At 46.2% G+C, this 24614-nt stretch overlaps 1 protein-coding gene across 1 annotated transcript in view; it reads left to right on the forward strand.

Moving 5' to 3' along the window:
* Positions 1-24027, forward strand: part of ATOH8 (atonal bHLH transcription factor 8) — a 67675-nt gene extending 43648 nt beyond the window's left edge. Inside the window, exon 3 of the mRNA XM_085642611.1 lies at positions 21063-24027. Coding sequence (XP_085498737.1) covers positions 21063-21068 — 6 coding nt within the window. The 3' untranslated portion in view covers positions 21069-24027. The remainder of the gene's footprint in view (positions 1-21062) is intronic.
* The last annotated feature ends 587 nt before the right edge of the window (positions 24028-24614 follow it).

Here is a 24614-nt window from a genome sequence, read left to right on the forward strand (position 1 = left end):
ATACTTTCTATGGGAGAGTACCAGCACTTCTCAGTACTGCTGCAATACATTTAATGGGAGAGTACATGCACTTCTCAGCACTGGTGCAGTACTTTCAATGGAAAAGTACAGGCACATATCTGAAGCAAACAGCTATTCTAGATAGAGAATACCTGCACTTCTTCTGTTACCATTCAAGCACGGCGTTGGATCACCCTCCAAAGCCACTGAATCTCACCCTCCCTTGAAGCTCCAAAGGTTGAGAAGTATTGTGTAAGCCTCTCCCCCTTTCTCATCCTCCCTGTCTTTTGTCAATGTTTGATGCTCTGGTTCGCTTTGGGGCTTCGCTGTCCCCTGTCAGGCTACCTTCATTTCTAACACATCTACTGGTCTTTTGCACTTAGATCTGGTACTCAGGCGAATTAGTCCACTCATATACCAGGACTGACAAAAGTTGTAACTCTCTTGGGGCTATCCACTGAGGTTTTACGTGAGTGCTCGTGTGGTGCGAAGTGACTCACAGTATTGCCACTCGAGCACCCGTACAAACATTAGCAAAACTACTTTCTGTCTACCCGTCAACCTCCCAAGAAATATACAGTCTTTCCCTAGCGACCTTCTACCTGCTGCTCTCAAGAGACGATCAGCAAGTCTACCTACAGGCTTCGCTTTACAACCGATTCCCCTCTGAACAAACCTGCCTCGAAAAATGGAAGCCTACAACTGTCCCCTTTCCGCCTTCAATGATAAAGTGATACTGGAGGGCCATTTCAAAGTAGCCCTGAGAAAATAAAGCCATCGTCCAACATACATGCCTGCTGCGGAAGGATAGGCCTCCTCCGAGCCAAACAGCCAGTGGCGAGACCGTGATTCATCAATATTGTCTCTCCTGAATTCCTGATTCCTATCAGCCTGCAGGAAAGGTAGGCTGTTTCTCTTTCCACCAGGGTCTTTCAAGGAGAAGCAAACCTCCCCATCCTTGCAGTACTGAATATGTCTTCCTTTGCATTCAGTGTCATCCGGTCAACGCTCTAAATCTACAGCTGGTGGGCGTCCAGGTTCCCATTGCAGACCGATATCCATGCTTGCAGTCACAAGTGAGCCTCACACTACAAGAGGTGGCATTCTACTGGTGGGTTTATTTATGCTGACTTTTAGTACTTGATCTAGCCTGTCAAGTCCCTGGGCACAAGGTGGCAGGGTGCTTTACAGCATGGCTAAGCCATATATGGCACAGGCAGCAATAAGACCATTTCCTTATCAGCGAGATTAACAGTACAGCAGAGAGAATATCGACTGAGTGAGGTGGGTGTTGTTGTGTGACGCTACAAGCTGAATGCTCATTTAAAAAAAGAACTTGTTTTTATGTACAGTATAATTTACAGGCTACAGTATAATTTACTGGCCAGCATGTTTCTGGGACTTTTGTGGCTACCTGAGCTTTCTCGACAAGTGCTAAGAGACCTGCAGGTGATTATGCGCTATATAAGCTACAATTAACATAACATAACATGTGGTACTGATTGTGCACTTTCACTATTTCTAAGTACCTGGTATAACAGCTGTGCCTATTTTTCAAGTTAACGGTGCTCAATACATTCACTGACTTCAGAAGGATGGAAGGCTGAGTCAGCCTTGTTGCGCTTCAGACAAATGATCTGCAGGTGACTGGGGTGATAGCGGTGAATGCTTCACTCACTTACTGCCTTGGCCATCTACGCACCAATATTGTGACAAAGTGGTAGTCACAAGATCTAGAATAGGTAGCCGCATTTATACAGTCCACTGCGGCCTTCTTATAGTCAGTCTCACCTTCATCAGTACCTCTGAGATCCTACTCCAGTTTGATTTACATGATTATGGCTGCTTACGGTATTGTGGCCTTTCACCCCTCAGTGTGAAGTTTATGCAGCACTGTCGAATACATCTAGCTGTACGTTTGGATGAATGTACATTCACCTGCTCTTGCGCACTCATTTCAACAGGCCTCAAAAGGCTTTGTTTCATGACACTGGGAGCTTGAAAATACTGATTCAGTGTTTTGTGATATCACTGCAAGGAGGTACAGCAAAGGACGGCAGCTGCTGCCCCTTGCTTACCCTTTGGCACCCCTGGCACTGCCCTTGCAACTCCTGGGCTCAGGTACCATTAAGGCCCATTTACTGTTCATAGTTTCCATTCATTGCCCTTCTCTTATTCCTCAGCCACCAGCTGGAGGCTCCTGGTGTGTGGGCCCAGAGGGCCACCCTTGTGATGACCTTCAAGGGTCAACTTCCACCTCCCCTGACAACTGGGTCAGTTTACAACCTCTGATATCAGCTCTTCAATGACGTATCCTTGCCCTGTGCCTAGGGTCATCACAGCTCTTAATTGTCTGCCCCACAATTATGGACCCAAGCTATAAAGCGAAAGGGCAAGTAACAAACAGCGTGTGGCCAATGTTTCTATGAGCACATGTCCTTCTAACCTTTCTCAATCCGCCCTGCCTGATCTTGATGCTCCAAACGCTCACTTGAAATGGAATTTAGCCAAATAACTGTAGTTAGTGCTCAGATTGTATTAGTTGTGATTGACCGAGCCAACCAAATGATTCCATACATTGCACTAATGTTAATGAGCGACCGACTGCCTATATCTATCAGAAAATAAGCATAACTTGTGCCTAGACATTAGTCCACAAGGTTGACGGGACACCATGGTCTTCCATGTCCCCACAGTGGTATCTGTGTGTCCCAACCATCCCACCCAGGGCTTCGTTCTCGCAGTCTGTGATGTCACTTGGAACCCCTAGGTGCAAAACATGTCCTTTGTTGATAGCAGCACGCAATTGTAGACGCTGCCGCTCTGGACTGCGAAGCCACGGTACTAACCGAGGAGTAACATGAAGGAGCCTCTTCTGCTTGCCCTTCAAGCCTCCTTCTGCGCTCACACTGCTGCCCTTCTTCCTGGTCGGGGCCCTCGAATCTTCACCTACATGTGGACACTACTCCTTTTCAATCCAAATAACGGACTAATATGTCCACCACTCAAATGAATTTCATATTTCCCTATACCGATGCCCCACTATTCCTGTTTTTGGGTTCCGGAGTAGCGTGCTACTTGCCAAAAAAGCACTTCAACTCCTCATCAGGGGTAGTAAGCGCTATATAAATGCAATTACAATTACGTGTTGCGTGTGACTGTGGAGATATTCTTTGTGCGCCATTGTCCTCTGATGCCTTCTGGCTCCACACACTAGTAACTTCTAGCAGCTAACATGTATGCAGGGTGCACACGCCACACTTTGTACGAAATGCAGATGACAGGACTTTGCAGACAAAGCTTCAAGCTTAAAGGGTAACCATGGTTCCAGATTCTGCTGTAAAGGAGTCATTACTTTCCAATAATTACTAAGTCACTGTGATATTTTGTCTGATCTCTTAGACGTAGACGCAGCTGTTGAACATCTTTCATCGCCGCTGTTCTTTTCTGTTTGATACCTCACCCCTCATCCTTCTCCCCAGAGACCATCTCTTCCACTGAATTATGATAGGCATTACAGCTGTATTACTGACTCTCTGTAAAGGCCATAATTTCCTTAATATAGAGATGTTGTTGTGACGTAGAAGTTGAACTCCGTGTTCAGCTCTCTCCATCTTTTATCCTACTGTAGGAGATAAAATGAGTACCTTTGAGAAGCAGAATGTCTTACAGCACTTTACATGCCATAGATTGATGACCTCATTCAAGTCATCATTAGTAGTACTAGTACTATGTTATGTTATTATTTATAGCGCTTGTTCATCGAGGTTTCTTGGCACTGCAGCAGAACATAACACATAAACATACAGGTAGGACTTCATAGACTAAAATGATGGGTTATAAACGAAAGGGAATCATTATTAGCAATACCATTATTGTTTCCCTTATTCTCAGGAAATTCTCCAAAATGATGTATTGAAAGCGACAAACAGAGGTGGACTTTTGGGGAAATCAGGAGATTGCTAAATCAGTCCAAGGCTCTGCCTCATGTGACTGGTTCTGCCCCGGCCCTCTGGGACTGGAAGAGGCATCGGTGTCTTGGTAACTCCAGATTTTTCCAACAGCAAGTTTGCCCCAGATGTAACACCAACATTTGAAACTCCCTTCGGTAGCCTCACACTGCATCATAGCTTCCTACCTGGCAAGAGACACTGGGGCATATTTATAATAACTGACGCATCCCTGCATATCAGCAGGGATGCGCCAGTTATTTTGCGCCCCAGCTCCGCCACCATGGATGCGCCGCATTTATAATGCGGCGCACCATGGGGCAAAAACGGCACAGATGCGTCACGCATCTGTGCCGTAAAAGTGGCGCATTGCTGAAGTTGCGTCGAAAGCGCGACGCAGCTCCAGCAATGCTCTGGGGGGCCCTATCTTCACATTGCTGCGTCAATCCTTACGCCTGCTTCAAGCAGGCGCAGGGTTTTGACGCAGCATGGGCTCAAAAGTGACTGAGTGAAATCTTGTAGATTTCACTCAGCCACTTTTAGGAGGCGTTCCTGCGCCGGAACGCCCCCACCTGCCCTAGAACGCCTACATGTGGCGCAGGGCTTTACAACGTGACGCATCTCCCAGATGCGTCACGTTGTAAATACCCCGCACCATGGCGCAGAATTTGCGCCGCTGCTGCATCACAAAAGTGACGCAACGGCGGCGTAAATGAGGCGCAAGTCAAACATAAATCTGCCCCACTGTCTAGAAAAGGATCTGCATAAGATGCCACAGCCAATAGGTCTGGGTTTAGTGTGCTAACACAAGACATGCGTGCTAGCACATTAAAGCAAGACCAATGGGAGGGAGGCACTAGGGAGGACTGAGAAGACTTTATCTGACTATTTGTTCCCCATGTAGCTCAATGCAACCACACAAGCGGCGCTAGAAGGGCATTTCCAAGTTGTCAATAGCATAAGGTCAAAGATGAATGCTATAATGGGCAGCACCAAGAAGTGAGTGATCACGCCTCAAGTCAAGGTCTGAAAGGATCTGATGGAGAAAGTCAATGGTTGAAGGAGCCCGATCCAGAGTCACTCGATGCATATTGTTAGCAATGGGTCGTAATTTAAACAGTTAAAACCCAGACCTAAAATACAGGGATTAAAAGGAACCCGCAAGAGCGCAGCTGGGCACGTCACACGTAGGGCGACATAGAGGGGACAGCATCCTAGCGTTGCTCCCCTGCTACGAGGGTAGACGAGCCCATGGGGCCTACATAGAGGGAAAGATTGGTCATCGCCTCAGTTTATGGCCCGGGAGTGTCAGGAGGGAGGAGCAGGAGAGCTCATAAAGGGTCACCTCCTAGGGCAGGGCCACTTTGGCGGTCAGCGTTAAAAGTTGTCAATAACATAAGGTCAGAGATGAATGCTATAATGGGCAGCACCAAGAAGTGACTGATCACGCCTCAAGTCACGGTCTGGAAGGGTCTGCTGGAGAAGGTCAATGGTTGAAGGAGACCGATCCAGGGGCACTCTATGCATATTGTTAGCACTGGGTCTTTCATTTAGACAGCTGTGCCGTCAAACCCCAGACCTAAAAAGCAGGGATTAAAAGGAACCCGCAAGAGCGCTCTAAGCGGAGATGAAGTCTGACTTGGGCGAAGAAAGAAGGAGGGAGTGGAATCAACACCAGACAGACTTGAGACCGCCATTTGCAGCCCAGGTGGCCAGCTCCTAATAATGTTGGGGGCCTTCGCCTATTTTTATGTTATTTTTTATTTCAGCCACACGCAGGCGCCGGGACTCGCTCTGCCCCTCCGCGCGCCGCTCACAGGGGCGCGCGCGGCCCCGCGCCCGGGGTCGGCGCTGCAGCTGGCGGGCCCGGCCTCCTCGCGGCGCTTTGTTTTTGATCAGAGCCTGTCATGTCCCAGGCAGTACAGAGAGCTGAGCCGGGCGGGCTCCTGGCGCCCCCCGCCCGCTCCCCGGCAGGCCCAGACTCCAGATGTTCAGAGCGCTCGTTGGGAAGTCCTGCTGGCGCCACTGAGGGCAGAGGGCAGGGGAAAGGCACGCGAGCTGGAACCCGAAGCACTCAGTCACCGCGGGACCTGGCACATTCCCCAGCTTTCTGCTGGCACATTCCCCAGCTCTCTCCTGGCCATCTGTTCCAAAAAAACACTTCCAGGACCTCGGCGGCGGCCGGGATCCTACACTGAGAGCAGCTGTTCTCCAGCAGGAGGAAAAGCCCTGCGAAAGGAGTCTTTGTGAGAGGAAACTCGCTGATGAGGAACAGCACGGGCGCCGGAGCCCAATGGAGCGGCGAGAACTTATCGCTTAAAAGCAGAGACGCAGCGCATGTCTATATGTGCCAATAAAACGCCTTGGTGTCGGTACCTTACCACATAAATACACAGACGCAGCGCATGTCTATAAATGCAAATAAAGCGCCTAGGTGTCGGTAGCTCACCACAGGAATAAAGAGACGCAGTGCATGTCTATAAATGCACATAAAGCGCCTTGGCGTCGATACCTTACCACATAAATACACAGACGCAGCGCATGTCTATAAATGCAAATAAAGCGCCTAGGTGTCGGTAGCTTACCACATAAATACAGAGACGCAGCGCATCTCTATATATACCAATAAAGCGCCTGGGCGTCAGTAGCTTACGATATAATTGCAGAGATAGACCACACATCTTGATGTGCCAATAAAGTGTCTGGGATTAGTAACTTACCAAATAGAGACATAGCACGCGTCTGGATGTGCCAATAAAGTTTCTGGGTGTTAGTAACTTAGCACATAAATACAGAGACACAGTGCATATCTATATGTGGCAATACAGTTGCTGGACATTAGTAGTTTACCCCATTGTTGGACTTGGCCCTTTTTGCAGGGTCATCCCTAAACTTTTTGCCTTTCTCCTAGCCTTTTCTCTGACATGGTGTTGGTTGTTTTAGGATTCTGGGCACTTAAGCACTACTGTCCAGTGTAAAGTGTGTGCGCTCTCTGTGTTACATATGGTAAGATTGGCCTACACCTGACTGGCATATTTAATTTACCTGCCAGCCCCTTGTAACGTGGTATCTCATATACCCAGGGCTGGTAACTTAAATGCTTCTGGTGGGCTTGCGCCTGATGTGATACTGATTGCATAATATGATTTATGTTGCAGGATATAATGCTGAGTACAGTGTTTTGCAGTGCTTAATTTGTAAAAGGATAAGTGCCGGGGCTCTCGTCGGGAGGCCACTGCAGCTTGCACCTCACATAACCCATGCCAGCACTGCCAATGACAGTACATAAACAGCTACTAACCTGTACACTCCTACAAGTGTGACAAGACTACTACAGGCCCCCAAAGCCAGAAGAATGGTTTGGGAGGTAGATATTAGTAATTATTAATGCAAATTGAATAAATAACCATCTGTTGTTGTGTTTATACCTAAATTTGCAGGACAGCGCCACCATGTGGCAGACTGTCATAGCCCCGGTGCTGACAATAAGGTGCCGGTGCTGAGCACCGGAAAGCACCGGCTCAAATTAAGCACTGTTTTTGCCAGTAGTTACTGGTTGTGTTCTACATTTACTATTTGTGCTTGTGATGGTTCTGACTGTGGTCCAATTGGCCCTGTCATGTGTATAATCCCCCAAAAATATTGCCTAGTGCCAGTTGGCACAGTGTATATTGTGTGATTACTACTTCTAATGTGTTTTAGATAATACAAAGGCTATTTTTATATATAACCTTGTGTGGAGTTCCTTTTGTGGTGTGCCTAGTGTGTTGCTGCTGTGTGTGTGTTGCGCAAATGCTTTACACATTGCCTCTGGGATAAGCCTGACTGCTCGTGCCAAGCTACCGAGGGGGTGAGCAGGGGTTATCTTCAGCTTGTAACTCCTTTGCCCTGACTAGAGTGGTGGTTTCTGCCTGGCTTTGGCGCAAGCCTTAGCCAACCAGAAATCACATTTCTAACACCCATCAATACAGAAATAGAGCACACATCTATATGCATCAATAAAGCGTCTGGGCATCAGTAGCTTACCACATGAATAAATTGATATGGCACGTCTATATGTGGCAATAAAGCGTCTGGGCGTTAGTCGCATCACATAAAAAGATAGGGCGTCACTAACTTGCCACATAAATACACAGACACAGCGCATGTCTATATGTGTCAATAAAGCGGCTGGGCGTTAGTAACTTTCCACAGAAATACAGAGACGCAACACATGTCTATATGAGTCAGAAAAGGGGCTGGGCGTCAGTCACGTCACATGAACACAGAGAAACAGCACAACTTTATATGTGCCAATAAAGCGCCTGGGCATTAATAACTTACCACATAAATGAAGAGATAAAGCACATGTCTATATGTGCCAATAAAGCAGCTGGGATTCATTCACTTCACATAAATACAGAGGTACAGCATCAGTAGCGTACTGCATAGATACGTAGACACAGCAAGTTCCTATGTGCCAATACATTGGCTGGGGTTAGCAACTTACCACATAAATACAGAGATACAGCACAGCGCCATATGTGCAAATAAAGCGGCTGGAATTCAGTAGCTTGCCACATAAATATAGAGATAAAGCACATGTCTAACTGTGACAATAAATCGTCTGGATGCAGAGCATGTTTATATGTGCCAATAAAGCGGGCCTGGCATTAGTCACTTACCACACAAATACAGATGTAAAGCAGACATCAATATATGCCAATAAAGCGTCTGGGCGTTAGTCAGATCACATAAATGCAGAGGTACTGCGCATGTCTATATGTCCCAGTTGAGCGGGCCAGGCGTTAGTAACTTACAACATAAAACAGAGATATATGCACATGTCTATATGTGCCAATAAAACAGGGAGGAGGCGTTAGTAACATCACATAAATACAGAGATACAGTACACGACCTTCGGCTGTGCACAGTGAGAATTGGTCTATGATGAGACCCGCCTTGTAATTTTTAAAAAGTTTTTTTGCTACCCCAGTGGCACGAGGGTGCTCCCACAGAACTAACCATCCAAATATATTTAACTTTTTCTGAGGGTTAACCCATTCATACCAAACCGGAACCCCTCTTTGAATGCTAATTTCAGAAAAAATGGCGGAACAGATTTACATCAAATCACAACAACACACTTCTGAATAAAGGGGCCGATTTACAATAACTGGCACATCTCTGCATATTAGCAGGGATGCGCAAGTTAAGATGTGACACGCAAAAATACCCTTGCGCCACCAAGGATGCGTCTCTTTAAAATGCGGCGCACCGAGGCGCAAGAATAGACAGATGCGTGTCGCATCTTGTGTCGTAAGGGCAGCGTATTACTGGAGTCGTGTCGCAAACATGACGCAACTCCAGCAATGCTCAGGGGCGGCCAATACTTATTGTGCAGCGTCACTCCTTACGCGTGCTTCAAGCAGGCATAAAGTTTTGACGCAGCGGGCCGTAAAAGTAACTCAGTGAAATCTTGTAGATTTCACTAAGTCACTTTTACAAGGCTTCCTTGCGACGGAACGCCCACCCTGCATACATTATACCTGACGTAGGTATAATGTAGCGCAGGGCCTTACAACGTGACGCATTTCCCTAGATGCGTCACGTTGTAAATATGTCGCATAGTGGCGCATTGTTTATGACATCGCTGCGTCACAGAAGTGATGCAACTGTGCTGTACAGATGTCGCAAGGGGCTTGTAAATCTGCCCCAAAGGTCTGCTGAATATGTCCTAATTCTATTCAGCCATTTTTTGTTTTTATTTGCACAGTGCTTGCGTGGTGCTTGTGAAATCTATTGTTTTTAATATATCTTAAAAGGGGCTTCTATTATCAGTTCCCAAGGCCAAAGTACTCATCTCAATCCGCTTTAGTGGGTGGAACTTTTTTTCTTACATTAAGGCTGCATAGCATTTACTGTTTGCAGATACTTATGTTCCCCTGGCTGCACACATTTATGATACTCATCTTCTACTAAAGCTGTTCACACTGTTTAAGCCCCATTCACTGTCCAGACTTCAGGGACTATTAAACTATAAGATAAAATCTATTCCCAGGGAAAAGGCAGACAGCTTCTAACAGTATGCTGGAATGCTTGCTTTTTTATTAGTTGGTTGTGTAAAGCAGATGCTTTAGCCTTAGAACGTTTGTGGCATTTCCAATTCATGCAAAAGCACATTTCTTTGCTCTTTGTATCATTATCAAATCAATTTTACTACTATACAGGCAATCACAACTGCATTTAAAACGGACTTGATTTAAATGGTGTGGCAGGTGCAGTGGCACCGGGGCCAAAAGTTGTCATAACTACACTAAATACCAAATATTGCTATATTTTACTACTAAACAGGCAGTCGTAAGTGCAGTTATCTAGCAGACACTGGGGTCATGATTTTAATAGTGCAGCAAGTGCAGTGGCAATGGGATCAAAAGCTCTAGGCACCCCACTAAACTCCGATTATTGCTATATTTTACTACTAAACAGGTGCAGTTATCTTTCAGGCACTAGCGTCAGGAATTCAATGGTGCGGCAGGTGCAGTGGCACTGGGCCAAAAATTGTTAAAACTCCTTCAAACACCTAACATTGATATATTTTACTGCTAAACAGGCAGTCACAATTGCAGTTCCCTTGTCGTTAAAAGGGGCATAATCTGAATGGCACAGCAGGTGCAGGTGCACTGGGGCCAAAAGCTCTAGGAAACTCACTGAACACAGATTATCGTTAACTTTTACTATAAAAAAAGACAGTCACAAGTGCAGTTACCTAGCAGGCAATAGGGTCTTAATTTCAATGGTGCAGTGACACCAGGACCAAAAGCTCTATGCACCCCACTAAACACCTTATATTGCTGCCTTTTACTACTAAACTGGTAGTTACAAGTGCAGTTAACTTGCAGACAACCGGGTCATGATTTGAATGGTGCAGCTGGTGCAGCTGGTGCAGTGGCACCAGGGCTAAAAGTTGTCATAACTCCACTAAACGCTGATTATTGCTGTAATTTACAAATAAATAGGCAGTCATACGTGCAGTTACCTTGCAGTTGAAAGGGGCTTGATTTATAACGGTGCAGCAGGTGCGGTAGCACCAGGGCCAAAAGGTGTCATACCTCCACTAAACAATTATTATTGCTATATTTTACAATTAAATAGGCAGTCACAAGTGCAGTTATCTTTCAGGCACTAGAGTCATGATTTGAATGGTGCTGCAGGTGTAGTGGCACCAGGCTGAAAAGTTGTCAGAACTCCTCTAAACACCTAATATTGCTATACTTTATTACTAAACGGGAAGTCACAATTGCAGGTCCTATGCTGTTAAAAAGGGCATAATTTGAATGGTGCAGCAAGTGCAGTGGCACCAATGCCAAAAGCTCTAGTGTCCCCACTAAACACAGAATATTGCTAAATAGTACTACAGACAGTCACAAGTGTAGTTATCTAGCATGTACTAGGGTCATGATTTCAATGGTTCTGCAGGTGCAGTGGCAATGGGGCCAAAATTTGTAATAACTCCCCTAAACACCAAATATTGCGATATTTTACCACTTACCAGGCAGTCACAAGTGTTGTTCCCTTGCAAGCAGTAGTGTCACAATTTCAGTGGTGCTGCAGGGGCAGTGACACTGGGGCCCAAAGCTCTAGGAACCCCTCTATCACCAAATATTGCAAAAATTAACTACTAAACAGGCAGCCACAAGTGCAGTTACCTTACAGGTAATAGGGCCATGATCTAAATGGTGCAGCTGGTGCAGAGGCACCTGGGTCAAAAGTTGTCATAACTCTTCTAAACACCAAATATTGCTATATTTTGCTACTAAGCTGGCAGTCACAAATGCAGTTAATTTTCAGGCATTAGGAGCACAATTTGGTGCAGCAGGTGCAGCAGCACTGAACCATACATTTATCAGAACTCCTATTAACACATAATATTTCTATTACATCAATTAATTCTATTATTTCCCTCTATACATTTTCAAAATGTTGCTATTACTTACCTGCACTATACCACTATACCACTATACCACTATACCACTATCCCACTAGTAACAGCACAATATATAACGGCATAACATTTTAACAGACTTTCTGTAACTTACGTTGTGCAACTACTCAGCAAGCTACAACTTACAACAAAAACAGCTTATTATTAATCTTATAGGTGAAACTTAATGAATTTACCAATGCTTGTTTCTGTTTTGGGGCGCAAAGATTCCTATGGGTATTAACATCATGCAGATTCGTCGAGCACCACCAAAATTACTAAAGAAACAACAATGCTCTTCCTATGGAAATTTTGACGTACCTATATCTACACAGTATTGACAAATATGCAGATAAACAGTGCATGGTAATAATGTGAGCAGAGATATGGGCCCTGTTTAGCGGAGCATCTCAATATTGTGAAGAGAGATGTGCCTTGTTTTGCGGAGCACGTTAATAATGTGGCGGGAGATGCACCCACATTCAGCAGGGCATCTAAAACGTCCCAGAGACACATGTGGTTGCATCTTAGTGACACAGACAGGTTGTCATCAGCACATGCATGGTGCACAGCACCGAGAGGAGAATCTTTTGCCGCTTCATCAGTGGCAGTGCGTTCTGATGACGCCCAATGCATACAGTAATATCAGCCTTACGTAGAATCAGCAGCAATCCATGGGTGCCATGCGGTGTCCATAGCGTCCGCTACTGCCGTAGTGCTATAGATAACATGGGAGTCTTGCAGTCCGTGCAGCATGGACCAGAACCTATGACCCACAGATCTTGTACCAATCTTCACAGCCAGAATAGACCGAGCCATCCTTTCTGATCATCAGTAGCATCAGCAGTCTCGGCGCATTGCAAGCTGGGGTTCCAGCACACTCTTCAGTAAAAACTGTGTTACTGCCCCCCCCCCCAATGTTCCATATATATTCCGTTCTAGCCTCCAAGAGAAGTATCATGTAGCAGTACAACGGGGTTTACTGCCAAGATGTCTGAATGCGTTGTGAACACCTAGGGCCTCTTTAGCTATATTTTGATGCACTGGAACGCAGCAAGCCTTCCTGCTGCGCTGTAATGCTTCAAAATAAAAAGGCAGGAATGTGCCGAATCAACAAGATATGGCGCATTTCTGTCCTTCTCCCCTGTGCTGGTGGACAAACAGCAGCCGTGCGCCAACGCAGACACACTTGCGTCATGTTGCAAGGGTGCCTGCGTTGCGGGGAGGATTGTTTTTGTGATTGATGGCATTTTCCTCTTTCTATGTGTGCTGCAAGATGCAGCATGCATAGAAAGCCGAAAACGCAAGTAGAAATAAAAGTATTACTCCTCGTTGGGCTACTCCTATGCCTCCCCTGGAGATGAGTAGAAATCTGACGCATTCACAGCTTTACAAAACATTGTAATTCTGGCGATGTGGCAGGTTCCATGGATGTTGCGTGGGAACACCCACAGCAACACCCATGGAACGTCCCTTTCACGCAGAGTAATGCGTCAAAGGGTTTCATATTTACAAGGCCATGAAAAGTCACATAGGGTGACTTAACGTTACTTTGTGAATATGAACAGGCCCATTGCGCTGCCAGTGTGCTAAAGAAAGGCACATCTGGCGTGTAAATTAGGCCACTCATCCATGCCTAGTCCATCTTTGCATGAACAGTTGAAAAGATGTGTCCCATATGCCTGGGAATCCAGTCCAATCCCAGAGTGGGAACTCTTACTCTCAGAGCATGAAAGACTGGGAAACTGTATTCATATAGGTGGCATCCATATTTACTGATTATCACACCTGGGGATGTGTATTCACACTCATGGACTTCCCCTGCTCTGTCTATTAAATATCTGAGACACTTAATTCACACACCTGGAATCCTCATTCACCTACTGTAAACATCTGGCAAACCCCATTCACACATCTGGACTCCTCACTGGCCAGTTGTGTCACATCTGAGATCCTGAAATTCCAGTTCTCCGTCAGTGAAGGACAAATAAATCCAAATGCTCACTATTGGAATCCCCATGCTCCTACTGTATCACATCTGGGACTCTTCATTCACACATCTGGACTCCTCCATGCAGTGGCTGCATCACATCTTGGACTCTTCATTCACACACCTGGACTCCTACATGCACTGGCTGCATCACATCTGGGACTCTTCATTCACACATCTGGACTCCTACATGCACTCGTTGCATCACATCTGGGACTATTCATTCACACCTGGAGTCCTCCATGCACTGGATGCATCACATCTCGGACCCTTCATTCAGACATCTTGACTGCACCATGCACTGGCTACATCACATCTGGGACTCTTCGTTCACACATCTGGAATCCTCCATGCACTGGCTGTATCACACCTCGGACTCTTCATTCACACATCTGGACTCCTACATGAACTGACTGCATCACATATGGGACTATTCATTCACACCTGGAGTCCTCCATGCACTGGATGCATCACATCTCGGACTCTTCATTCAGACATCTTGACTCCACCATGCACTGGCTACATCATATCTGGGACTCTTCATTCACACATCTGGACTCCTCCATGCACTGGCTGTATCACACCTCGGACTCTTCATTCACACATCTGGACTCCTCCATGCACTGTCTGTTTCACATCTGGGACTCTTCATTCACACACCTGGACTCCTACATGCACTGGCTGCATCACATCTGGGACTATTCATTCACACCTGGAGTCCTCCCATGCACTGGATGCATCACATCTCGGACTCTTCATTCACACATCTGGACTCCTCCATGCACTGGCTGTTTCACATCTGGGACTCTTCATTCACACACCTGGACTCCTACATGCACTGGCTGCATCACATCTGGGACTATTCATTCACACCTGGAGTCCTCCATGCACTGGATGCATCACATCTCGGACTCTTCATTCACACATCTGGACTCCTACATGCACTGGTTGCATCACATCTGGGACTATTCATTCACACCTGGAGTCCTCCATGCACTGGATGCATCACATCTCGGACCCTTCATTCAGACATCTTGACTGCACCATGCACTGGCTACATCACATCTGGGACTCTTCGTTCACACATCTGGAATCCTCCATGCACTGGCTGTATCACACCTCGGACTCTTCATTCACACATCTGGACTCCTACATGAACTGACTGCATCACATCTGGGACTATTCATTCACACCTGGAGTCCTCCATGCACTGGATGCATCACATCTCGGACTCTTCATTCAGACATCTTGACTCCACCATGCACTGGCTACATCATATCTGGGACTCTTCATTCACACATCTGTACTCCTCCATGCACTGGCTGTATCACACCTCGGACTCTTCATTCACACATCTGGACTCCTCCATGCACTGTCTGTTTCACATCTGGGACTCTTCATTCACACACCTGGACTCCTACATGCACTGGCTGCATCACATCTGGGACTATTCATTCACACCTGGAGTCCTCCATGCACTGGATGCATCACATCTCGGACTCTTCATTCACACATCTGGACTCCTCCATGCACTGGCTGTTTCACATCTGGGACTCTTCATTCACACACCTGGACTCCTACATGCACTGGCTGCATCACATCTGGGACTATTCATTCACACCTGGAGTCCTCCATGCACTGGATGCATCACATCTCGGACTCTTCATTCACACATCTGCAATCCTCAATGCACTGGCTGCTACACATATGGAATTCCAGTCACACCTTTGTATTCCTCATTCACTGCGACCCAATCGAGAATCTGTAGGGTATCTGGACCATTTCTTCCTTGCGTGAAACCTCTGGGGATCCTAATTCACACAGCTGGAACCCTTATTCATTTGCTGTGAAACATCTTGGAATCTGCATTTCATTTCCTGCCGGTATCACCTCTAGGGACTTGCATTCACACCTGTGTTTTTCTCCTTTGCTTACATTCATTTCCTGCCTGTATCACCTCTAGGGACTTGCATTCACACCTGTGTTTTTCTCCTTTGCTTACAGTGACCAAACTGAGAATCTACGTTTATCGCTGGAATCCTCATTTTCTGCCTGAAACATCTGAGAATCCCAATTCACACAGCTGGTATCCTCATGTGCTTGCAGTGAAACACCTGGCAGGCACATTCACACAGCTGGGACTGTCCCTTACGGGCCGTGAAACATCTGAGAATCGAAAACCACACTGCTGGGGTTCGGCTTTCCACTGCCTGAACCCTCCTCACACTCCGACCATGAAACATCTAAGACTCTGCATTGCACCTCCCTATAGAATCTTAGAATCCTTGCTCCTAACATATAGATTGCTAACGGAGAACTTGGGCGCACAAAGAAAATATAAAGCGCCAGAAAGATAATCCAAGCTAAAATCATTCTGCAGCAAATATCCGATGCATTCCCAAGCTGCAAGTGGGCGTCTGTTTACAGTGGCACCTTGTTTGAATGAATGATTGAATAATCTCATACAGGGTTCTGAGGGGCTTCACCCAAAGATGCTCCTGGCTTGGCCGAGTGGAGGTTTAGACACACCTCCCAGAAGCCCATTCATCACTCATCCGCCATTATCCAAACTGTATTTAGTACTGGCCAAGGATGTGCACTGTCCCGCCAGATGTGGGAGATGCAGGGTGAAAGACGAGATTGCAGATATTCGGCAGTGCTTTTGAAAGGGACAGAGCTGAAGGCGCACCCGAATCTGAAGGCAGCACCAGGCCACCTCCACTCCCAGATCCCATCTCCGCCTCCAATCACTGATTGGCTATGCCGTTGCCTTTGACCCTGTACATCACTTAGCTGCCTTTTGGCTATGTTCTCACTATACAAATTCCACAGTCATTCTTAGACACCTGACCTCTACTTCTCATGACCACTGTCTACAATACGCTTGGATCCACAGGTCACGAGCAAGGGCGAAGCTTCGAATTATTAACTATTAGCAGTTGCTTTAAGACAAAAAAGTAAAATGATGAAGAGCGTCAAACAAAGCTTCAGTATTGTGTAAATAAGACAATATTTGTACTAGTGCTAAAAATAGGACAAATCCACTTCCACCATTTCTGTTGCAGGTGTAAGTGGGAACGAGGCAAACTGCTTTTTGTCAAAACAAATGTTTTGCACCAGTCAAAATGAGAGGCAATCTGGCTTCAAGCCATTCTTTCCCCTAGGGTATGATAAGAAATTCTGAAAATAGATTTTCTCCTCTCTGAATTTAAATATGTGACTGAAGGTCCTGATGACCAGTTGCGCGATACAAGTGGCGCGGAATCCCTGCCTCCCACCATTCTTTCCTGCATGTGCTCATGCACTTCCAAGTCTTTCCTAGACTGGCACTCCCGTTCCAGGACCCTATATCTCTTTGCCCGTCAGTGCCCACCTGCCTGTGTCCAATGCCCCCAGTGCTCTATGGTCCCAACCCATCCCCCATACCTAGCATGCCCATGGTCCTCCCTGCACTTGCGTGCTGTGTCCAAGACCTGTACTGTTTTCTCGCTCGGTCCTAGCGCCATGAAGCCATTGGTGCATGTGTAATGTGTAAATTACTTCCACACAGTCATGCCCATCTGTTTCATGTGACTCCCTGTCTGTTTCCACCTGTCTGCCTGTGTCCTCCACTGAGCGTAGTGATTCTTTGCCTCTGACTTGTCCTTCCTCTGCCCATGGGCTTTTTGTCTCCTTGCCAACTCGCCCTTCTACGTCCCATCGCCATATCCATCTGTGCCTCCTTACTCGTCTCCTCCTTCCTCCTTGCCCTTGTTCTCTAGGCCATGCTCTTCCCTGCCCCTGTACCTCGCTGGCCTCTCATCTCCTTGCACATCTGTGTCCTCTGCCTCCTCACTTCTTTCCCTCTCACCCACGGGAAATGGCATTTACAACGCGGGCAGAGCCACGCATGGCATTTCTCTTCAAGCGCAACCAGGCTTGCCTTAGCCAGGCACATGCGTGGTTGAGGCAGTGCATGGTCCAGATGTGCGGATGGGCGGGCACAGGAAGAGGAAGATCGGGAGAGGGTGCAATTAGGTAAGTGGGGCTGGCTTTTGGGGGGCGGAGGGGATTTTTAGGGGTGGGAGTAGTTTTTAGGGCTCGGGGGTCAGGGATGTTTATAGGACAGGGGGCCGGGTTATTGGGCTGAGGCTACGGAGGTTGGAGTAGGTTTTGTTTTTAGGGTTGGGTTGGTTTTTAGGACTCAGGGGGGGCGGGTTGTTTATAGGGCAGGGGCTAGGGTTTTAGGGTTCAGGGCAGGGGGGTCGGGGTCATTTTAGGTTTTAGGGGTGGGGTAGTTTTCAGGGCCTGGGGGGGGGGTCGGCTGTTTATAGGGCAGAGGACAGGGTTTTAGGACTCAGGGCAGGGGGGTTGGGGTGTGATCTGTACCACACATCCCTTTACCAATCATGCTTTTACTACAAAATTGCACAGTAAAGGCAGGTGTGGTAAAGGCAGGTGTGGTAAAGGAATGCGTTCTTCAGACGCATTTGTTGTTCAGGCTGCGTGGTAGAGGAACGTGTGGTTTAGCCACCTACTATGTCCTCTGTCCTATTACCCACTACCTACTTTCCCAACATATATCGTTTCTTTTTCCAATAGCTACCTCTTCTGCCTGTGAGCGGAGCTTGGATTGCTTCTGCTTATGTGTCAATGGCCATTGTGCCTTACTGGAGCTGGAGAAAACATTTTCACTGTAGTAGAGTTCAAACGATTGGCTTTGTCAGTCCTTGCAGTCTGTACTCCATTTAACACAGGAAAAGAATACACAGCCAGTCTGACTGACCCTGGTGATCCACTCGCCCATAACCTCAGGGCTCATTTCCAGATCTCTTTACACCATCTGACGCTGGTGCAGAATGTGGCAGTCAGGCTGCTGACGTCATCTGGCAAGTAAATCAGCACTCTTAAAAAATTCATAAACAGGGCCACTGAAATTATGGGGTAGGGGAGGACCAAATTATGCTGCAAGATTATACTAAATTGTGCAGCAATAAAAGTCAAATTATCTGTGTAATGTGGTACATTTTGTGATAGCGTTCATTATTTTGTCATTTTTACACGTTAACACGGTGGGCTGAAGTGTCCCCTCGTTATTACCAGGCTGACACCTAAATACAGGAAGAAGCAACAGGAAGAAGCCAGCCAGCCCTTGAGAAGGGCCTTCCACTGTCATCAGCATGTGTGGCCGCATTTTTTAGCAAGTTTTGATCCGCTTGAGCTAGAAACAATTTTTCTTAATCTGCAGATTATGCAGCAAATGAGGGATTATATGGCAACTGTGACATATCTGTTAAAATGCAGGAAATGTTGCAGCTGAAAAATCGCATAATTCCAGTGGTCCTGCTCATAAATAAATATGGCACTTCCAAGTTACACCATTAGCCTCCTATCTCCTTCTTTCTGCCCACAGTTCTGAGGCTGCCACACAATCTGAGGAATGACTGACTCTGCCTTAAGTGCTAGTTGCGCATCTCCTTACAATAGTTTTTTGGGTAACGAGACACTTTGTGAACACTGCCCTGCTTTCAAGACTTGTGGTTCTGCTTCACTATCACATCGCAAAACTGAAGAACTTCCATCCACGTGGAATATCAGGCGCAAAAGTAATGTGTTGTTCATTCAGACATTCCTACATTTGGATTTATTACAAGAAGATTCAGGACCAGACGTTTCTAAAGTTCAGTAGGGGCGCTTCACTCAGTGTACCTATTATTCGCAAAAGGTGTGTTCGGGCGGAGTCTCTCGGGAGAGAATCAGAACCGAGGTGGGCTTCCAGCTCAACCCTCTTCACGACCACGTGTAACTACGAGGCGTGCTGATGGCTACTTGTAGGTCCGTCTAAGTTCCATTGTGTCGCGGATATGGGACTGTACATGAATCGGATTTACAAGTCTCTCACACTTCTTTACCTTTTTCCATGCACAAAGTACGAGTGGCAAAGTCTGTGTTGCAAAACACTACAAGGTTCTGAGTTTTGCAGTTTGTAGTGTTAGAAAACATGCAATAGTCTCTAATTTGTTGAGCAAGTGCTTCATCTCCGACTGAAGTATCCTCTGGTGGAGAGTCCATCAGCGGAATTACCGCCTTCGCATAACTTGTACTATGGAGGTAAGGTAGGGTAACCAGCGGAGAATTTGATGCGTCTTCTGCAAATCCGAGGGTTTTCACATTCACCTTCAAGCCGAGTTCATGGAGGCCATTGGCGACTGATGTCACAGTAGATCTCCTGCTGTCCCCGGTGTGCCGGACAGGGTGCTGACTTTATACACATGATCTGGGGGTGTCCTGGCTTAGATAACTACTGGTAGACCATTTTGGAGTCCCTCGCTGCAGCTACGGAGTGGGCCATCCCCAGGGATGTTGGCCAATGTCTGTTGGATATGGTACCGGCCCGCAAGAAAAAAAAGTTAAGCAGGGAGTTTATCCTCCTGGGATTGGTAGTTGCTAAGAGGAGAATAGCTATCAAGTGGTTGTGTTCCATAGCCCTGACAGTGTCTGAATGGTTAGGAGATGCGGAGGAATGGGCGGTGGCAGAGGAAAGTCACTTGTAGAGACAACAAACTGGCAGAGGACCCACAGTGATGCTGGCCGGACTCCTGGAGCTCCCAGATGCCCCAGCCCGTGCGCTAGAGGTGTGAGACTGAGAAGTGAGATGCAAGTGCAGGGTATGGGATGCATACCATCAGTGGACCTATATGTTCTCGCGACTCAGTATCAACCCTACGGATGTACTCATGTCATTAATGTTTTGGTTTTGTACCAGTACTACTTGTCCGAGTAGAGCATGCTGAGGTGGGTGGGGTTGAGGGGTTGATCTGATGTTTTCTGTGTACTACATGTTGAGATGTGTAACCTTGGCTTTCTTAAATGCCAATAAAAATGTATACTAAAGAAAAAAACAGTAGTTGGTAAGCCATGGCTGCGCTGGGAAGTAATTCCCCATTCTGCAGTATATACCGGCTGTGGTTTACTTCCCAAATAACAGTCCACTCACACTGAGGCCCCCCCGGGGGCTACTTGTGTCTTTATCTACATACCAATGATGATCACTTCCAAAATTGTCCACGTGTTCTATTTAGGGTAAATCCGTGTTAACATGAAACTTTCTCTCCTCAGTCTGAGTAGGAATGATAAGCAGAATGCCATTATAATTATTTGTTTTTGTTTTGTTTTTCAGGAATGAAGTGTGCCGAGGGTGACTGAAGCGAACCCTGAAACAGGGCTTTCCCCTCCTTTGTGAAAATAACGCTGTGACCCTTTTCTAACAGAGATCATGTAAGGTTGCCATTCAGCTGCAGGACTTCTGGTCTCGGAGAAAAAACTTTGTTCTCCTGTGCTTTTATCTGGATTTCAATCCAGCCATCTTTAAAGACTATCTAATTTATTTATCCCTTGTTTCTTTTTACCACTGTTTCGACTTTACCTTCAGTCCAGAAAACAATCAGCGGCTGCTGTGCCAAAGCTTCCACAGAGCGCCTAGACTGAAATAAAAGTGCCTTATAAAGTATTTTGGAATGTCCAAAGAACCAACAGAAGCACTGATGACTCGCCTGCGTCTCCATTGGACAGCTGCACACTTTGGGTTCTTCTGAGGATTTTAGTCGTGCTGGCTGACCCAAATAATCTTACCTCACATCTGTTTGAGTCATCTTGGTCATGGGAGGCAACTGTAGGTATCAAACGTTTACGCACTTGCGCCCAAAGGGTGACAGAGGGACTTGAAAACCATCCCATCATCATTATCGACAAAGGATTATTTCAGGATCCGGGTTATTGGCATTTGATAAAGCGCTCTTAACAAAAGTTTATTCGCTCTCGACTGTGATGTAATAAGAACAAGTACTGCCATTTTGTACTGGCATGGGTGGTAAGATAGACCTGTGGGTTTTGCACCTGTTCATGGACCTGAAGGTCACAGATTCAAAACCTAGCCAGACCTACTGAGCCTTTCATTCGTCTGAGATCAATAAATTGAGTACCATCGAGCAATGCAGTAATAAGTGTCTATAATCAATTGCGGTTGTATGTCGGAATCCTGCATGCGCTTAGCACGCATGCCTTTACAACGCTGACATTAGAACGCATGTGCTGTTACGACGCGTTCTTTTAGCACACACTTGCCTTTGGGGAGGCGCTGGACTTCGGAATAGTATAATTTACTATTCCAACTCCAGTCTGCGCAAAGGTAGGGAAGGTGTTGGACTCAAAATCTAACACCACCCCACCAATGCACCCCCTAAATCAAATCGTTGTTATGACTTTCGTGCTAAACGGATGCGCGGTAAGGACGCGTTTGTTCTTTTGCCAGCGTTGTAAAGGCACAGCGTGTTTCCGGCTTCATGATAAGGGATGTTTCCCGCCAATTTCACATATGATGGGTGTTATTAATGCCACCTTTATTTAACTTGACAGTGAGAAGGGAGACATATCTCAAGTGTGTTGTAGTGAAAAGAGACTCATAAAGCAGATGCTCTTACTATGCAGTTTCACAAATGTGCCTTTTTACTGGTGCTGCACATAACAGTGAACATACCCTAACCCTGTGCTGAGAAGTCCACATTGTGAGATGCACCTGCTTTCCCTCACTTCTAAGAACCAATGCTGGGGAATAGATGACTACACCCATTCGATGCTATCATCATAGGTGTCTGAGTATACTCAGGTCTGAGTAATGTGAGTTTCCACACCCTTCTTGAAGTTAAATGACACCTTCAAAAAGTGTGTTAATAGAGAAAAAAACAGAAACATACCATTTTGTTGGCTAATTTATCAGCAAAATAAATGAAACATCCATACATGTTTTTCTTGCTTATTTTGTGCTTTTTAGGGGAACATTTTCAAACAGAAACAGATTTTTGCAGTGAAACTTGGCTGGAGGTGTCATGGAAAAATAATTCAACTATTTGTAACTTCATGAAATGCAAAAATCATACACATGACATACTTCTGGGTTCTCCAAAGTTGGTCCTGGAGGGCCGCATCCGTGCCAGATTCCTAGCTTATTCCCATTTATATAAATGTAGTGATCTTAAAATTCTGGCATGGATCCTGCCCTCCAGGACCGACTTTGGAGAATCCTGACCTAATTCATACCCTGAATAAGACCTTTGCCCAGCCCTAGTTTTGACCTATCGCCGGGTCTAAGCGTGTCTGGCAGACATTTGTCTAAAGGCTCAGCTAGTCAAGGTCGTGAGCGTCAGACCCTCAGAGTCCTCGGCATGATTTCATTGTTTGAGCTGAGACCCCTACGGTGAGAGGCATTATTCTAGAATAGGTCAGGGTTAGTTTGTGGGAGGAAGCCACCAAACACAAAAATTGAAGCATTTCTGATTACTCTACTGTTTAATCTGGATTAAAGTTGGGCTTGCACTGCAGTAAACCTAAATAAAAATCTAAATACAGTATCACAAGTTGTAACCCGCAGTTTTGAATGCCATCTTTAGAACTTAATATGATGATAGAGATAGCATTTATGTAGTAGTCCTCTACAGACGGTCTGTAGTACTTTGAGAACATCCTTTCCAAGGAGGCAGAATGTCCTATCTTTTTCAGGGAGAGATAGAAAGAGGTATCTGTTGGATCAGAGGGTCTATTCCTGTCCTTACTTGTTGTTTGTTCTTTTAGTATCTTAAATGGCACTCCCATCATTGCAATGTTCAAAAGACATGACTGTGTTATCACACACATGAACTACCTGTAATAGCAACAATCACTCTGCCGCACTTGAGCCTTTTTTGAACTAATAATGAACTTGAAAATGGATCACAAAGCACTTGTCCTATTATTATTATTTAATTAAACAGGTTCTTCTCATAAAACGGATTTCTTTACAGTCGTGGCAAGTCGAGCATGTACGCTAGAGCAATAGTAACTAATAATGCAATACGGATTAACTTTGAATGTGATGTCGCCACCCATAACACAGCAATAAAAGAATAACATGTCAATCTTGTCTAGAAAGTGTCAGTGTTCTACTCTGCAAACAAGGGTTGCTATCCCTATGTTCATTTGCCTATGCTTGGGTCAAAAAGACGTATCCGGAGTCAAAGCAACATATATACATGTATTTGTGTAAGTGTCTTGCAATTACCTTCAATTGCCTTATTGTAAAGCGAGCAATTAAATTTAAGGACTACTGTCTAGTTTTTGCATCTCTCAATCATGATTCATTTTTTAGGAAGACAATGACCAATGGACAGTTGCGGCCGCCACAATATAGAGATGGTGGGGCGGGTCAGCTCGGGAGGTGGAGGGGGCGCAGGGGAGCGCGGTAGGGGGAGCGGGCAGGGGTGGGTGTTGTAATAAAAAAAATTAAAATTAAAAACTTACCTGGAGCTGCCTCCCGCCTCCCGTGTCGCACTCAGCACAGTCCTTCCTGGTCCCAGCAAGCACTGGGACCACGTCACGGACTCCCTGCAATCCCCTGTGCTGCTCTCACGTGAGAGCAACCCGGGCATTGGTTTTGCAGGCAGGAAAGACGTCCTGCTCAGACCAGGGAGTCTGTGGGGTTTCTCCAGCCCGGCTGCTCAATGCACCTGGGCTGGAGAAAACCTAAGTGCACATGTGTGTTTTGGTCGGCCTGAGACGGCCGGCCAAAACACATATGCGCACTTACGGAGTGGCGTGCACGTCGCGCTCCTCCTCCCAATGCCCCGCCCCTCCCTTCACAAGCTGGCTCAGAGCCAGAAAATGACAAATAAAATGATGAGATTGTTTTATGTTTCATTTA

Source organism: Triturus cristatus, chromosome 2_2, assembly GCF_964204655.1.
Source record: "Triturus cristatus chromosome 2_2, aTriCri1.1, whole genome shotgun sequence".
NCBI classification, from domain to species: domain Eukaryota; kingdom Metazoa; phylum Chordata; class Amphibia; order Caudata; family Salamandridae; genus Triturus; species Triturus cristatus.